This window comes from Scatophagus argus, chromosome 5, assembly GCF_020382885.2.
Source record: "Scatophagus argus isolate fScaArg1 chromosome 5, fScaArg1.pri, whole genome shotgun sequence".
Taxonomy (NCBI): domain Eukaryota; kingdom Metazoa; phylum Chordata; class Actinopteri; family Scatophagidae; genus Scatophagus; species Scatophagus argus.
The window spans coordinates 17,992,820-18,011,358 of NC_058497.1; the positions used below are offsets into that span (position 1 = coordinate 17,992,820).

Below are 18,539 nucleotides of genomic sequence, written 5' to 3' on the forward strand. Positions count from 1 at the left end.
GGCAATTTAGAGTAGCCAATTAACCTAATGTGCATGTTTTTGGTATTGTGGGAGGAAGCCGGAGTACCCGGAGAAAATCAATGTGACATATGAAACATAAAATTATCATACAATACTGTAATTAATATAATGCACATTTTACAAGAACACAATCATACTAGCCAACCAGACCTTCAATTTGGGAAAATGGCCGTTGAACGATTTTAGGCCCTGCCCCTAGTTGTGCTTATGCCCTGGTGGGTGGTGTTGAAGATTAAAAGATGCAAGTCAACAGAAAAGGTATGACATACCAGGGAGACTGACTGGACTCACAAAAGGGGAAAACAAGAGGAAAGTCATGTGGGCATTTTTAGAATTCAACTTGCTCTTGCTTATGTGTTTCATGTGGTTGCATCCCTCCTTTTCATATGCTGAGTCCTCCCCTCTTTCTTCCTCCTTCTGCCAGTTACATCAACATTTTCATTCAAATGGGATGCACAAGCCTGGAGATGTGGTTCTAGGTGGGCTGTTCCTGATCCACCTCTATACTGTTTTTCCTGACATGTCTTTTACATCAGAACCACAACAGCCCACCTGTCTTGGGTGAGTCTTTCAGGACAGCAACAAGCAGAAACTGTGGAAAATCAATCCATTTAGTCAGGTGTATTTGAAAGAATTAGATTGCGCATTAAATCTATTATATTTTGAATAGACTGTTTATTTTGCAATATTTATGACCATTCAACTGTCATAATTTTTTTCTGGATCTTTAGTTGTGTCACATGTACATGTTGGGTGATTTAGTGTATGTTGTATTTTTCAGTAGTAACTAGTTGTATTTTTTGTGTTAGTTTTGATCTTATAGGATTTAGACGGGCACAGACCATGGCCTTTGCTATTGATGAGATCAACAGAAACTCCAACCTGCTACCTAATGTGACTCTGGGATACAGTCTTTATGATAATTGTGCTAATCCAGAGATTGGATTTCGTGCAGCATTGTCCTTAGTCAGTGGTCGAGACGAGCAGTTTATGTTAGATGACACCTGTGTTGGAACCCCTCCAGTAGTGGGGATTGTGGGTGATTCTTCCTCTACACATTCTATTGCCATTTCCAGTGTCATAGGCTTGTACAGAGTGCCTTTGGTAAGTGTTACACTTTGCCTTTTCATTATGGTTTTGCATCATTTTGATTTAAATTCAAATTTGAAATCAATTGTGAACCCTGAAAAGTTGAAAGAGCTTGAAAGACTTCATATACAGTGTGTTTCTTTTACAGGTGAGTTATTTTGCCACATGTTCCTGTCTGAGTGACCGGCAAAAGTTTCCATCCTTCTTCAGGACAATACCAAGTGATGCTTTCCAGGTGACCAAATATCAACAAAATGAAAATGCAAAAAACAAAGCATGTCAACTTGTGTAACTCTGCTCACATTTTTTGTCACTGATTTGCCTTTCATTAAAAGAAAGCTGAAAGGCAATAATTAAAAGTCTACTCAAAGTCTGTTTTTCAACCTGTTCAGCAGGCTTTCCATTGAAAGAATATTTCAGCCTGTACACTAATTCTTTCACTCTGTATTCATTTAGGTGCGTGCTATGATTCAGATTCTAAACCACTTTGGCTGGACTTGGGTTGGCCTGTTGATCAGTGATGATGACTATGGACTTCACGCTGCCCGATCCTTCCAATCTGACCTGGTTCAGTCTGGTAGAGGTTGTCTGGCCTATATGGAGGTTTTGCCTTGGGGCAATGACCAAGATGAATTAAGAAGGATTGTGGATGTAATGAAGAAATCAACAGCTCGTGTGGTCATTTTGTTTGCACATGAGCGTCACGTGAATAAGCTCATGGAAGAGGTTGGGCGTTAAATAAACTTTTTGTGATAACTGAATATATTGATAAAATTAATCTTTTTTTTAATCACACTAATAGCTTAAAATTACATTGAGATATTGGCCTGTAAATATATATTTATTTGGTACTCTTAGCTGTTAGTTTTAGAATGACATGAGTTATTAAAACAAATTCGACAAACCTGTAATTATGATAAATATAACATTACATTGCAGGAGGCAAGATAACTGTGTAAACTGCATATAATTCAGGGGACTAGACACAACTTTCGTGGGATGAGAGTGTGAATGTCTATATTTATTATAATGCACAGGTGGCGAGGCAGAATGTGACAGGCCTGCAGTGGATTACCAGTGAATCTTGGACAGCAGCTACTGCGCTCCACACTCCCCACCTCACGCCATACCTGGCTGGCACACTGGGTATCTCCATCCGTCGAGGAGAAATCCCAGGCCTCAGGGAATTCCTCTTACAAACACGTCCTGACCTACACAACAACAACAGCTATGGAAACAGCATGGTGAGAGTTTAATCACGCAATCTGATCTAGAAATTGCAGCAAAAACGCATTAATTTACATCACATTATTTTTAATATATTTCAGATCAACCAGTTTTGGGAATACACATTTCAGTGTAGATTTGCACCACCTCCACCAGGTTGGGTAGATGCTGGGGGAGCATTGTGCACTGGACAAGAAGATGTGGAAAATGTGGAGAATGATTTCTTGGATGTTTCAGACCTCAGGTCAGAGTACAATGTGTACAAGGCTGTGTATGCACTGGCATATGCCCTTGATGACATGCTGCGTTGTGTGCCAGGCAGAGGGCCTTTCAGAGGACACAGCTGTGGCAGTTTGAAAGAACTGGAGCCATGGCAGGTATGATATCAGATTACATGCCACCTGTTTATCTGGTGAAATCATCTTGTCTAATATTTCTTGCAGTGTAGCATTTAGAGTGCAGGATTAATTATTATTTTATGAGAACACTTTTCATAAATTGCCAAGCAAATACTATTAGGTGAAGGCATTCTTTTGTCTGCTGGTTCATACCAGTGAACAGTATTGTTAGGTAGGTGTGTAAGGATGCTAAAATATTTTGAGATTTTTATTTTAAATTTGCACTTGGTGAACTCCCACACACTGGTAGGCATCAGCAACTTTTTTTCTGTTAGCTCTACAGATGTTGTTGGAGCCAGGTGACCACTGTAACTAAATCTAACTGGACTTTTACCATGAGGACAATATGCAATATGCACTTTTAAACTAAGAACTTCACCAAAGCAGATGTTTGAGCAGGAATGTGATCTGCGTTAGCCTCTGCATCCCTGCCCAATGGGCCACTAATGACAACTTTTAGGTCTGAGCATGTAGCTGCTGGGTGCTCATCTGAGTTACATCACATCAAAAAACAATATTTCCTGCAGATCGTTACTGTTGGACTTAACTAACTTTAAAGAGACTTTACATGCAATGTACTGTCATGAATCACACTAAAACCTAAATAGCATGATAAGGCATCTTCAGTGTCTTCATATGTTCATGAGTGCAGTATGCATTTTATTTACTAAATACTAAATACTGCTGTGTATACTGTAGTCATATACATTGTACATTGTATGATTCTGTTCTAATCTTTCTAACCTTTTTTTCTGATATTCATGCAGCTGGTGTATTATTTGGATAAGGTCAACTTCACCACATCATTTGGTGATCAAGTGACATTTGATGAGAATGGTGATGTCTTACCAATATATGATATCATGAACTGGCTGTGGCTCCCAGATGGAACAACTAAACTTCAGAATGTGGGTGAGGTTAAGAAGTCAGCCTTCAAAAGTGAAGAACTCACAATTGATGCAGACAACATCTTCTGGAACTTTGAATCCAAAGAGGTTACTAACCATGTGTCAGATTGCCTTTTTTGTTTTTTTTTTTCTTGGCCCATGGATAATTGATTTTAACAGTGTAAATGCTGCAGAATAACACATTATTGATTTTTATAGCCACCCCGGTCAGTGTGCAGTGAGAGCTGTCCTCCAGGTACGCGCATTGCCAGAAAGAAAGGGGAACCTGTGTGCTGCTTTGACTGCATCCCTTGTTCTGAGGGAAAGATCAGCAATGAGACTGGTTAGCATACAGTTTTAAACATTGCAGTTTGATATAATATAGAGATAATATAAACATGTATCTTAAGACTGTCTCTCTTTTCATAGACTCATTGGAGTGCACCAGTTGTCCAGAGAACTTCTGGCCCAGCCTCCAGCGTGACCACTGTGTTCCCAAGGAAACAGAGTTCCTCTCCTACCATGAACCTCTGGGTATCTGCTTGACAGCTGCTGCGTTACTGGGCACCTGTATGTGTGCTGTTGTCCTGGGCATCTTCATCTATCATCGGAGAACACCAATAGTACGCGCCAACAACTCAGAACTGAGTTTTCAGCTATTGCTGTCACTTAAGTTATGTTTCCTGTGTTCACTGCTGTTTATCGGTCGTCCCACTCTGTGGACGTGCCAGCTGAGACATGCAGCATTTGGGATCAGTTTTGTGCTTTGCATCTCATGTATCCTGGTGAAAACCGTGGTGGTTCTGGCTGTGTTCAAGGCCTCCAAACCAGGAGGTGGAGCCAGTCTGAAATGGTTTGGTGCTATGCAGCAGAGAGGGACAGTCATGGTTCTTACTTCTATTCAGGCAGCATTTTGCACTGCCTGGATTGTATCTGCCTCACCAGTTCCTCACAAAAACACTGAATACCACAATGATAAGATTGTCTATGAGTGTGTAGTTGGGTCCACAATTGGTTTTGCAGTTTTGCTGGGTTATATTGGATCACTGGCTATCCTCAGTTTTCTGATTGCATTTATATCAAGGAATCTCCCAGATAGTTTCAATGAGGCCAAACTCATCACTTTCAGTATGCTGATCTTCTGTGCTGTGTGGGTGGCCTTTGTCCCTGCTTATGTCAGCTCACCAGGAAAATATGCAGATGCAGTGGAGGTATTTGCCATCCTGGCCTCCAGTTTTGGCCTCTTGGTAGCACTGTTTGGACCCAAATGTTACATAATCCTGCTGAGACCAGAGAGGAACACGAAGAAAGCCATCATGGGTCGAGGTATTCAATAAATAAAAGCTGCACTTAATTTTGTTGAACAGAATGAATCCTTTCACTTGAAACAACACAGGAATATAAGCAGTTAAAAGTGGCAGAAATGTTAACATGCTGAAAAAGCGGAGCTGATGCCAAACAAATGTGCTTCAGCATGAAATTTCTGTGTATATTCATCTCTATAAACACCTGACTGAACACATGATTAAAATACATTTCACTTTCTTTGAAAAAAGATCATCTGTTCTCATTTGATATCATTATATGCATTTATTTGTGACCTGTCTTGAGATGATGTGAATATGCCCTGAGGTTGTGCAAGAAGTGGTCTTCTGCCAGTGGAAGATATCAGTTTTCCTGCATGGAAGAATAAAGTTATATGTGTAACTGCCAAGTGTGAATAAACAAATCTTAGTTACCTTGTGTATAATCAGATTTACTTGTGTAAAGTCTTACTTTTTGATTAGCACCCACTAGGGGCCCAATTCTCCTTTTGGTGTGTTGAATTTCGTATGCTTGTCACACCTGCAAATTGTGAATTATATTGAGTACAGAAGTTTTTTCTGAGACCCGTACATATTAATGCAAGCGTCTACAATTTAACATATCAGATCTGTTAGACCACTCAATGTGACATTTGAAACATAAAATTATCATACAATACTGTAATTACTATAGTGCATATTTTATAAGAACACAATCATAACAGCCAACCAGACCTTCAATTTGGGAAAATGGCTGCTAAACGATTTTAGGCCCTGCCCCTAGTTGTGCTTATGCCCTGGTGGGTGGTGTTGAAGATTAAAAGATGCAAGTCAACAGAAAAGGTATGACATACCAGGGAGACTGACTGGACTCACAAAAGGGGAAAACAAGAGGAAAGTCATGTGGGCATTTTTAGAATTCAACTTGCTCTTGCTTATGTGTTTCATGTGGTTGCATCCCTCCTTTTCTTATGCTGAGTCCTCCCCTCTTACATTCTCCTGCCAGTTACATCAACATTTTCATTCAAATGGGATGCACAAGCCTGGAGATGTGGTTCTAGGTGGGCTGTTCCTGATCCACCTCTATACTGTTTTTCCTGACATGTCTTTTACATCAGAACCACAACAGCCCACCTGTCTTGGGTGAGTCTTTTGGGACAGCAAAAAGCAGAAACTGTGGAAAATCAATCCATTTAGTCAGGTGTATTTGAAAGAATTAGATTGTGCATTAAATTTATTATATTTTAAATACACTGTTTATTTTTGCAATGCTTATGACCATTCAACTGTCATAATTTTTTTCTGAATCTTTAGTTGTGTCATATTTACATGTTGGGTGATTTATTGTATGTTGTATTTTTCAGTAGTAACTAGTTGTATTTTTTGTGTTAGTTTTGATCTTATAGGATTTAGACGGGCACTGACCATGGCCTTTGCTATTGATGAGATCAACAGAAACTCCAACCTGCTACCTAATGTGACTCTGGGATACAGTCTTTATGATAATTGTGCTAATCCAGAGATTGGATTTCGTGCAGCATTGTCCTTAGTCAGTGGTCAAGAGGAGCAGTTTATGTTAGATGACACCTGTGTTGGAACCCCTCCAGTAGTGGGGATTGTGGGTGATTCTTCCTCTACACATTCTATTGCCATCTCCAGTGTCTTAGGCTTGTACAGAGTGCCTTTGGTAAGTGTTACACTTTGCCTTTTCATTATGGTTTTGCATCATTTTGATTTAAATTTAAATTTAATATCAATTGTGAACCCTGAAAAGTTGAAAGAGCTTGAAAGACTTCATATACAGTGTGTTTCTTTTACAGGTGAGTTATTTTGCCACATGTTCCTGTTTGAGTGACCGGCAAAAGTTTCCATCCTTCTTCAGGACAATACCAAGTGATGCTTTCCAGGTGACCAAATTTCAACAAAATGAAAATGCAAAAGACAAAGCATGTCAACTTGTGTAACTCTGCTCACATTTTTTGTCACTGATTTGCCTTTCATTAAAAGAAAGCTGAAAGGCAATAATTAAAAGTCTACTCAAAGTCTATTTTTCAACCTGTTCAGCAGGTTTTCCATTGAAAGAATATTTCAGCCTGTACTCTAATTCTTTCACTCTGTATTCACTCAGGTCCGTGCTATGATTCAGATTCTAAACCACTTTGGCTGGACTTGGGTTGGCCTGTTGATCAGTGATGATGACTATGGACTTCATGCTGCACGATCCTTCCAATCTGACCTGGTTCAGTCTGGTCGAGGTTGTCTGGCCTATATGGAGGTTTTGCCTTGGGACAATGACCAAGATGAATTAAGAAGGATTGTGGATGTAATGAAGAAATCAACAGCTCGTGTGGTCATTTTGTTTGCAAATGAGCGTCACGTGAATAAGCTCATGGAAGAGGTTGGGCATTAAATAAACTTTTTGTTAAAACTGAATATATTGATAAAATTAATCTTTTATTTATCACACTAATAGCTTAAAATTACAATGAGATATTGCCCAGTAAAAATGTTTGCCTGTAAAAAATTGTTTGGTACTCTTAGCTGTTTATTTTAGAATGACATAATTTATTCAAACAAATTCCACAAAGCTGTAATTATGACAAGTTTTAAATTTAGTCATATCTTCTGGAAAACACGGGATTCCATCCATTAATGAATGAGGAGGAAAGATAACTGTGTAAACTGCATATAATTCAGGGGACTAGACACAACTTTCGTGACATGAGAGTGTGAATTTCTGTATTTATTATAATGTACAGGTGGCGAGGCAGAATGTGACAGGCCTGCAGTACATGATCAGCGAATCTTGGACAGCAGCTACTGCGCTCCACACTCCCCACCTCACGCCATACCTGGCTGGCACACTGGGTATCGCCATCCGTCGAGGAGAAATCCCAGGCCTCAGGGAATTCCTCTTACAAACACGTCCTGACCTACACAACAACAACAGCTATGGAAACAGCATGGTGAGAGTTTAACTACAAAATCTGAACTAGACATTACATGACTAATGTAATTTTGTATAAAACAGTACTTTGAATATATTTCAGATCAACCAATTTTGGGAATACACATTTCAGTGTAGATTTGCACCACCTCCAGCAGACTGGGTAGATGCTGGGGGAGCATTATGCTCTGGACAGGAAGATATGGAAAATGTGGAGAATGACTTCTTGGATGTTTCAGACCTCAGGTCAGAGTACAATGTGTACAAGGCTGTGTATGCACTGGCATATGCCCTTGATGACATGCTGCGCTGTGTGCCAGGCAGAGGGCCTTTCAGAGGACACAGCTGTGGCAGTTTGAAAGAACTGGAGCCATGGCAGGTATGATATCAGATTACATGCCACCTGTTTATCTGGTGAAATCATCTTGTCTAATATTTCTTGCAGTGTAGCATTTAGAGTGCAGGATTAATTATTTTTTTATGAGAACACTTATCATAAATTGCCAAGCAAATACTATTAGGTGAAGGCATTCTTTTGTCTGCTGGTTCATACCATTGAACAGTATTGTTTGGTAGGTGTGTCAAGATGTTAAAGTATTTTCAGATTTTTATTTTAAATTTGCACTTGGTGAACTCCCACACACTGGTAGGCATCAGCAACTTTTTTTCTGTTAGCTCTACAGATGTTGTTGGAGCCAGGTGACCACTGTAACTAAATCTAACTGGACTTTTACCATGAGGACAATATGCAATATGCACTTTTAAACTAAGAACTTCACCAAAGCAGATGTTTGAACAGGAATGTGATCTGCGTTAGCCTCTGCATCCCTGCCCAATGGGCCACTAATGACAACTTTTAGGTCTGAGCATGTAGCTGCTGGGTGCTCATCTTAGTTACATCACATCAAAAAACAATATTTCCTGCAGATCGTTACTGTTGGACTTAACTAACTTTAAAGAGACTTTACATGCAATAAACTGTAATGAATCACACTAAAACCTAAATAGCATGATAAGGCATCTTCAGTGTCTTCATATGTTCATGAGTGCAGTATGCATTTTATTTACTAAATACTAAATACTGCTGTGTATACTGTAGTCATATACATTGTACATTGTATGATTCTGTTCTAATCTTTCTTACCTTTTTTTCTGATATTCATATAGCTGGTGTATTATTTGGATAAGGTCAACTTCACCACATCAATTGGTGATCAAGTGACATTTGATGAGAATGGTGATGTCTTGCCAATATATGATATCATGAACTGGCTGTGGCTCCCTGACGGAACAACTAAACTTCAGAATGTGGGTGAGGTTAAGAAGTCAGCCTTCAAAAGTGAAGAACTCACAATTGATGCACACAAAATCTTCTGGAACTTTGAATCAAAAGAGGTTACTAACCATGTGTCAGATTGCTTTTTTGTCTTTTTTTCTTGGCCCATGGATAATTGATTATAACAGTGTAAATGCTGCAGAATAACACATTATTGATTTTTATAGCCACCCCGGTCAGTGTGCAGTGAGAGCTGTCCTCCAGGTACCCGCATGGCCAGAAAGAAAGGGGAACCTGTGTGCTGCTTTGACTGCATCCCTTGTTCTGAGGGAAAGATCAGCAATGAGACTGGTTAGCATACAGTTTTAAACATTGCAGTTTGATATAATATACAGATAATATGAACATGTATCTTAAGACTGTCACTGTTTTCATAGACTCATTGGAGTGCACCAGTTGTCCAGAGGACTTCTGGCCCAGCCTCCAGCGTGACCACTGTGTTCCCAAGGAAACAGAGTTCCTCTCCTACCATGAACCTCTGGGTATCTGCTTGACAGCTGCTGCATTGCTGGGCACCTGTATGTGTGCTGTTGTCCTGGGCATCTTCATCTGTCATCGGAGAACACCTATAGTACGCGCCAACAACTCAGAACTGAGTTTTCAGCTATTGCTGTCACTTAAGTTATGTTTCCTGTGTTCACTGCTGTTTATCGGTCGTCCCACACTGTGGACATGTCAGCTGAGACATGCAGCATTTGGGATCAGCTTTGTGCTTTCCATCTCATGTATCCTGGTGAAAACCGTGGTGGTTCTGGCTGTGTTCAAGGCCTCCAAGCCAGGAGGTGGAGCCAGTCTGAAATGGTTTGGTGCTATGCAGCAGAGAGGGACAGTCATGGTTCTTACTTCTGTTCAGGCAGCATTCTGCACTGCCTGGATTGTATCTGCCTCCCCAGTTCCTCATAAAAATACTCAGTATTACAACGATAAGATTGTTTATGAGTGTGTTGTTGGGTCCACAATTGGTTTTGCAGTTTTGTTAGGTTATATCGGCTTCCTGGCTGTCCTCAGTCTTTTTATTGCATTTATTTCAAGGAATCTTCCAGATAGTTTCAATGAGGCCAAACTCATCACTTTCAGCATGCTGATCTTCTGTGCTGTGTGGGTGGCCTTTGTCCCTGCTTATGTCAGCTCACCAGGAAAATATGCAGATGCAGTGGAGGTATTTGCCATCCTGGCCTCCAGTTTTGGCCTCCTGGTAGCACTGTTTGGACCCAAATGTTACATAATCCTGCTGAGACCAGAGAGGAACACAAAGAAATCTATCATGGGTCGAGGCAACGATACATAAAAGCTGCACTTAATTTCACTGAACAGAATGAATCCTTTCACTTGAAACAACACAATAATATAAGCAGTTAAAAGTGACAGAAATGTTAATATGCTGGAAAAGCGGGGCCGATGCTGAACAAATGCGCTTCAGTATGAAATTTCTGTCTTAATTTACCTCCATAAACATCTGACTGAACACATGATTAAAATACATTTCACTTTCTTTGAAAAAAATATCTGTTTTCATTTGATATCATTATTGTTTGTGACCTGTCTTGAGATTATGTGGATATGCTCAACTGTTTTTGTATTACCCACCTCAGTTTCCAAACATCAAATGTCACAAAGTGTGACATCATGTCTCCGTCTGTCCCTCCAGTAACATTGCCCCTTTCCCAGGCTATTTCTACTGCTGCCACTCTCCACCTGTCCATCAGTTCCCCTCAGACAGTTCATGTCCTTCTTGGTCACCTTATTTTAATCAACACACTCAATTCACCTGGTCTGCTCAGCCCTTTCCGGATTCGTGAATGAAGAACCAGGTTTCTTAATATCAATTCAGGATGTGGGGTCCTAAGGTTGTGCAAGAAGCGGTCTCCTACAAGTGGAAGTCTCATAACCACACTGCAGATCTTCCTGAGCCCATCATTTTAGCTCAGCCTATGGTCTGACCTCACACCCTGCCCACTGCCCTTGGCTGTGGGTTACAACCAAATACTAAAAGACTGACAACCAGAAACATCCCCTACAAGGCATATATTTTACCTTCTACCTTTACAAGCCTTCCAGGACCTGCTGCTGAGAAGCAGTTCATGGTGATGTGCAGGATTTAGTGTCTGCGAAACAATGTGTCCAGTCTGACGGTCAAAAAGCTGTATTTTGGTCTTGTCAGACCAAAGAACCTTCTTCCAGTTGACCTTGCCTCTGGGCAAACTTCAGTCGAGATTTATTCTGAGGTTTCTTCAACAGTAGTTTTCTCCCAAAAGGTTTTGACTGGTGGAGAACTCAGGCAAAAGCTGCCACTGAAGCATGTAACTCCTTCAGAGTAGCTATAGGTGCCTTGATGGTCTCCCACACTGGTCTCCTGCTCGCACCGTCACTCGGTTTGTGTGGATGGCCTGCTCTCGGCAGATTTACACATGTGATATTCCTTCCATTTCTTAATGATGGATTTAACTAAACTGCAGGGGATGTTCAGTAATTTTTTTTCTTGGATCCATCCTCTGACTTAAACATTTCAATAACCTTTTCCCTTTTCTCAGAGTTGTTTGGGGTGTTCTTTAATCTCCATGGTGTAATTGTAACCAGGAACACTGACTTTACTGATTAACCACTGACTGGACCTTCCAGACAAAGAAGTGTTTATGCAACAGTCACTTAGGACACATTCACTGCACATTGACTGATCTGAATTTAACTTATAGTGAGACTACTAGCATCAAATGAGTTTAGTCAACTAAAAGGGGGTGACAATTTAGGCAATATTGACATATTGTCCTTTTTAAGTTATTTTGTTTTTGTCAACCCCTCCACACCTCTAGCTGTGCTGCGGTTCCTCTTTATGTTCTGTCTTGCACGGGTCGTTCTTAGCTGATGAGCTGCACCTGGGCCAGTGCCTTGAAAAGGCCTCTGGCCTTCAGTCTCTCGTGCTTCTGCTTCGTTGATCCACACGTGCTGTGTGGTTGCTGCGGTGTTGCAGGCTTTTTGTTTTGTTTTGTTTTGTTGTTTGTTTTGTTTTGCATTCATGCACTCACACATCACCATGCAGGCCTACACTACTGCTACTGACACTGATTGCTGTGATTGTTATTTGGCGATTTGTGATATTACTTAATAAATTTAATTTATTTGGAGTTATCCTCTCTGCTTCTGTTCTTGGTTGCAGCCTTTGAGCCGGGTTGTAACAAAATCCAAATTATATTGACTGCGATTTCAGTTATTAAAGCAATAAAAGGGAAAAAACATCCAAGGGAGTGGATGATTTTATTAGCACGGTAAGGGAAAACAGAGTAAAGTTATCCTGCATGGAAGAGTAAAGTTATATGTGTAATTGCTAAGTGTGGATAAAAGAAATTTTAGTTACCTTGTGTATAATCAGATTTACTTTTTGATAAGCGCCCACTAGGGGCCGATTTCTCCTTTTGTTGTGTTGAATTTCATATGCTTGTCACACCTGCAAATTGTGAATTATACTGAGTACAGGGGTTTTTTCTGAGACCCACACTTATTTTATCAGATTTTAAACTCTGGAGTGAATCTATAAAAACTTGTATTTTAAACCAAATGCAAGCATCTACAATTTAACATATCAGATATGTTAGACCACTCAATGTGACATTCGAAACATAAAATTATCATACAATACTGTAATTAATATAATGCACATTTTACAAGAACACAATCATAATGGCCAACCAGACCTTCAATTTGGGAAAATTGGCGTTAAACGATTTTAGGCCCTGCCCCTAGTTGTGCTTATGCCCTGGTGGGTGGTGTTGAAGATTAAAAGATGCAAGTCAACAGAAAGGGTACGACATACCAGGGAGACTGACTGGACTCACAAAAGGGGAAAACAAGAGGAAAGTCATGTGGGCATTTTTAGAATTCAACTTGCTCTTGCTTATGTGTTTCATGTGGTTGCATCCCTCCTTTTCATATGCTGAGTCCTCCCCTCTTACATTCTCCTGCAAGTTACATCAACATTTTCATTCAAATGAGATGCACAAGCCTGGAGATTTGGTTCTAGGTGGGCTGTTCCTGATCCACTTCTTTACTGTTTTTCCTGACATGTCTTTTACATCAGAACCACAACAGCCCACCTGTCATGGGTGAGTCTGTCAGGACAGCAAAAAGCAGAAACTGAGGAAAATCAATCCATTTAGTCAGGTGTATTTGAAAGAATTAGATTGCGCATTAAATCTATTATATTTTAAATACACTGTTTATTTTTTAATGTTTATGAATTCAGCTGTCATACATTTTTTCAAAATCTTTAGTTGTGTCACATTTACATGTTGGCTGATTTAGTGTATGTTGTATTTGTCACTAGTAACCAGTTGTATTCTTTCTGTTAGTTTTGATGTTGTAGGATTTAGACGGGCACAGACCATGGCCTTTGCTATTGATGAGATCAACAGAAACTCCAACCTGCTACCTAATGTGACTCTGGGATACAGTCTTTATGATAATTGTGCTAATCTAGAGATTGGATTTCGTGCAGCATTGTCCTTAGTCAGTGGTCGAGAGGAGCAGTTTTTGTTAGACGAGACTTGTGTTGGAACCCCTCCAGTAGTGGGGATTGTGGGTGATTCTACCTCTACAAATTCCATTGCCATCTCCAGTGTCTTAGGCTTGTACAGAGTGCCTATGGTAAGTTTTTCACATTACCTTTTCAGGATGGTTTTGCATCATTTTGATTTAAATTCAAATTTAATATCAATTGTAAACTCTAAAACGTTGAAAGAGCTTGAAAGACTTCATATACAGTGTGTTTCTTTCACAGGTGAGTTATTTTGCCACATGTTCCTGTCTGAGTGACCGGCAAAAGTTTCCATCCTTCTTCAGGACAATACCAAGTGATGCTTTCCAGGTGACCAAATATCAGCAAAATGAAAATGCAAAAAGCAAAGCATGTCAACTTCTGTAGCTCTGCTCATTAAAAGAAAGCTGAAAGGCAATCATTAAAAATCTACTCAAAGTCTATTTTTCAACCAGTTCAGCAGGCTTTCCATTGAAAGGATATTTCAGCCTGTACTCTAATCCTTTCACTCTGTATTCTCTCAGGTGCATGCTATGATTCAGATTCTAAAACACTTTGACTGGACTTGGGTTGGCCTGTTGATCAGTGATGATGACTATGGACTTCACGCTGCCCGATCCTTTCAATCTGACCTGGTTCAGTCTGGTCGAGGTTGTCTGGCCTATTTGGAGGTTTTACCTTGGGACAATGACCAAGATGAATTAAGAAGGATTGTGGATGTAATGAAGAAATCGACAGCACATGTGGTCATTTTGTTTGCACATGAAGGTCACATGAGTAACCTCATGGAAGAGGTTGGGCATTAAATACATTTTTTTATAACTGAATATAATGATAAAATATTTTTTTTGTTTATCACAGTAACAACTTAAAATTACAATGGGATATTGTCCTGTTAAAATATATTTATTTGGTACTCTTAGCTGTTAGTTTTAGAATGACATGAGTTATTAAAACAAATTGCACAAATCTGTAATTATGATAAGTATGATGTTACTCATATCTTCTGGAAAACATGGGATTCCATCCATTAATGAATGAGAAGGAAAGATAACTCTGTAAACTGCACATAATTCAGGGGACAAGACACAACTATACTGGCATGAGAGTGTGAATTTCTATATTTATTATAATGCACAGGTGGTGAGGCAGAATGTGACAGGCCTGCAGTGGATTACCAGTGAAGCTTGGACAGCAGCTACTGCGCTCCACACTCCTCACCTCACGCCATACCTGGCTGGCACACTGGGTATCGCCATGCGTCGAGGACAAATCCCAGGCCTTAGGGAATTCCTCTTACAAACACGTCCTGACCTACATCATAACAGCAGCAACTATGGAAACAGCATGGTGAGAGTTTAACTACAAAATCTGAACTAGACATTACATGACTAATGTAATTTTGTATAAAACAGTACTTTGAATATATTTCAGATCAACCAATTTTGGGAATACACATTTCAGTGTAGATTTGCACCACCTCCAGCAGACTGGGTAGATGCTGGGGGAGCATTATGCACTGGACAGGAAGATATGGAAAGTGTGGAGAATGACTTCTTGGATGTTTCAGACCTCAGGTCAGAGTACAATGTGTACAAGGCTGTGTATGCACTGGCATATGCTCTTGATGACATGCTGCACTGTGTGCCAGGCAGAGGGCCTTTCAGAGGACACAGCTGTGGCAGTTTGAAAGGACTGGAGCCATGGCAGGTATGATACCACTATGCATCCCACCTTTTTATATTCCTAAATTCTGGTGGCAATTGTTTCATGCATTGTAGCATTTAGAGTGTAGGATTGGACTCTGACAGGGATGTTTCTAAACTGGAGCTGTGATCCACAATCCTTATTTCAGACATACAGCATAATGTGACCTCTTTAATGTCTTTATAGTTCATAAGTGCAGGATGCATTCTGATGACTTAATGTTGTACTGCTGTGTTCATTGTAGTCATGCATACATTATACATTGTATGTTGTATAATTCTCTTTGGTTTTTCTCTATCCATTATTCTGATTTTCACATAGCTGGTGTATTATTTGGATAAGGTCAACTTCACCACATCATTTGGTGATCAAGTGTCATTTGATGAGAATGGTGATGCCTTACCAATATATGATATCATGAACTGGCTGTGGCTCCCTGATGGAACAACTAAACTTCAGAATGTGGGTGAGGTTAAGAAGTCAGCCTTCAAAGGTGAAGAACTCAGAATTGATGCAGACAAAATCTTCTGGAACTTTGAATCAAAAAAGGTTACTTCTGATTTATTAGACACCCATATTGTATTTCAATGATAACTGATTATGACATTGAAAGATGTGTAGAACAATTTTCAATCAGTAGCATGTTGATTTCTTTTCCCAATAGCCACCCCGGTCAGTGTGCAGTGAGAGCTGTCCTCCAGGTACCCGCATGGCCAGAAAGAAAGGGGAACCTGAGTGCTGCTTTGACTGCATCCCTTGTTCTGAGGGAAAGATCAGCAATGATACTGGTTGATATTGAGTTTTAAATATTGCAATTTGGAAATATAATAAAAACATGTATCTCAAGACTGTTCCTCTTTTCATAGACTCATTGGAGTGCACCAGTTGTCCAGAGGACTTCTGGTCCAGCCTCCAGCGTGACCACTGTGTTCCCAAGGAAACAGAGTTCCTCTCCTACCATGAACCTCTGGGTATTGGCCTGACAGCTGCTGCCTTGCTGGGCACCTGTATGTGTGCTGTTGTCCTGGGCATCTTCATCTGTCATCGGAGAACACCGATAGTACGCGCCAACAACTCAGAACTGAGTTTTCAGCTATTGCTGTCACTTAAGTTATGTTTCCTGTGTTCACTGCTGTTTATCGGTCGTCCCACGCTGTGGACATGCCAGCTGAGACATGCAGCATTTGGGATCAGTTTTGTGCTTTGCATCTCATGTATCCTCGTAAAAACTGTGGTGGTCCTGGCTGTGTTCAAGGCCTCCAAGCCAGGAGGTGGAGCCAGTCTGAAGTGGTTTGGTGCTATGCAGCAGAGGGGGACAGTCATGGTTCTTACTTCTATTCAGGCAGCAATCTGCGTTGCTTGGATTACATCTGCCTCCCCAGTTCCCCATGAAAACACTCAATACTACAATGGCAAAATAGTTTATGAGTGTGTTGTTGGGTCCACCATTGGTTTTGCAGTTTTGCTGGGTTATATTGGATCACTGGCTATCCTCAGTTTTCTGATTGCATTTATAGCAAGGAAACTTCCAGATAGTTTCAATGAGGCCAAACTCATCACTTTCAGCATGCTGATCTTCTGTGCTGTGTGGGTGGCCTTTGTCCCTGCTTATGTCAGCTCACCGGGCAAATATGCAGATGCAGTGGAGGTATTTGCCATCCTGGCCTCCAGTTTTGGTCTCTTGGTAGCACTGTTTGGACCCAAATGTTACATAATCCTGCTGAGACCAGAGAGGAACACAAAGAAAGCCATCATGGGTCGAGGCAACGATACATAAAAGCTGCACTTAATTTCACTGAACAGAATGAATAATTTCACTCGAAACAAAACAAAAATACAAGCACTTAATAGTGACAGCAATGTTAACATGCTGAAAAAGCGGAGCCGATGCTGAACAAATGTATCTGAATATAAAATTTCTGTGTATATTAACCTCCATAAACAACTGTCTTAACACCAAATTAAAATATATGTTACTTTCTCTGTAAAAGGATGATCTGGTTTCATTTGATATCATTATGAGCATTTATGTGAGATTTGTCTTAAATGATAGGGACTTTCTCAACTGTTTTTATAATGCCCACCTTCAGTTTCCAATTATCAAATGTCACAACGTGTGACATCATGCCTCTATCTGTCCCTCCAGTCACATTGCCACTTGCTCAGGCCGCTTTACTGTCGCTCTCCATCTGTCTACTTCTTCCTCACATACATTTCACATCAATGTTGCTCACCTTATTCTTATCAACACACTGACCTCATATGAACTACAAAATATTTCCTGTGTCAATGCTTTGTTTATGGGGAAGCCAAATAAAGTCATCCTGCATGGAAGAATATGTGTAAGCCACTAAAGTCTGATTTCTGCATTTATTGAGTTGCATTTCATATATTTGTCTCACATACAAATTTGAAGTGTACTCAGTACAAACGGGATCTTCTGAGACTCATATTTATCTGATAAAGTATCAAACTGCAGAGTAATTCTGAAGAAACCTCTGTGTTAAACCAAATGCAAGAAGATGTTTTGCAGGAAGATGAAAAGTACCACTCTATCTATAACTCAACATATTTAGTACATCTGACCACTAGGACATTTGAAAAAAAAAAAAAAAAATAATAAAACAAAACAAAAAATAATTGGCACGAAAGACTGTCAAGAATATAATTTACATTTTATGCATGCAGGGATTTTAGGCCCTTCCCCTAGTTGTGCTTATGCCCTGGTGGGTGGTGTTGAAGATTAAAAGCTGCAAGTCCAAAGAAAAGGGATGACATAACAATAAAACTGATCGGGATCAGAAAAGGGTCAAACAGGAGAAAAAGCATGTGGGCTTTTTCACAGTTCAATCTCCTCTTGCTTGTGTGTTTCATGTGGTTGTATCCTTCATTTTCTTATGCTGAGTCCTCCACTCTTCCTTCCTCCTCCTGCCACTTACAACGACATTTTCATTTAAATGGGATGCACAAGCCTGGAGATGTTGTTCTAGGTGGACTGTTCCCGTTCAATTTCTTTACTGTCTTTCCTGACTTGTCTTTTACATCAGAACCACAACAGCCCACCTGTCATGGGTGAGTACGTCAGTACGTCACTG

The 18,539-nt window shown here is 40.2% G+C and overlaps 3 protein-coding genes across 3 annotated transcripts; all 3 read left to right on the forward strand.

The window, feature by feature from the left end:
- Positions 1–91: 91 nt before the first annotated feature.
- On the forward strand, positions 92–5,230 carry LOC124059863 (extracellular calcium-sensing receptor-like). The gene is made up of 9 exons (XM_046390244.1): positions 92–582; positions 831–1,125; positions 1,259–1,345; positions 1,567–1,836; positions 2,148–2,354; positions 2,439–2,714; positions 3,503–3,730; positions 3,842–3,965; positions 4,052–5,230. The coding sequence occupies exons 1-9, from the start codon at positions 338–340 to the stop codon at positions 4,957–4,959; spliced, it is 2,640 nt and encodes an 879-aa protein (XP_046246200.1). The 5' UTR covers positions 92–337; the 3' UTR covers positions 4,960–5,230.
- Positions 5,231–6,352: 1,122 nt separating this feature from the next.
- LOC124059206 (extracellular calcium-sensing receptor-like) lies at positions 6,353–10,514 on the forward strand. Its single transcript, XM_046389035.1, has 7 exons — positions 6,353–6,613; positions 7,055–7,324; positions 7,686–7,892; positions 8,007–8,252; positions 9,041–9,268; positions 9,377–9,500; positions 9,587–10,514. Exons 1-7 carry the CDS (start codon positions 6,353–6,355, stop codon positions 10,495–10,497), a joined length of 2,247 nt encoding a protein of 748 aa, XP_046244991.1. The 3' UTR covers positions 10,498–10,514.
- A 3,072-nt stretch (positions 10,515–13,586) lies between these two features.
- On the forward strand, positions 13,587–17,234 carry LOC124059207 (extracellular calcium-sensing receptor-like). The gene is made up of 7 exons (XM_046389036.1): positions 13,587–13,847; positions 14,262–14,456; positions 14,878–15,087; positions 15,202–15,447; positions 15,766–15,993; positions 16,109–16,232; positions 16,311–17,234. The coding sequence occupies exons 1-7, from the start codon at positions 13,587–13,589 to the stop codon at positions 17,219–17,221; spliced, it is 2,175 nt and encodes a 724-aa protein (XP_046244992.1). The 3' UTR covers positions 17,222–17,234.
- Positions 17,235–18,539: the final 1,305 nt, after the last annotated feature.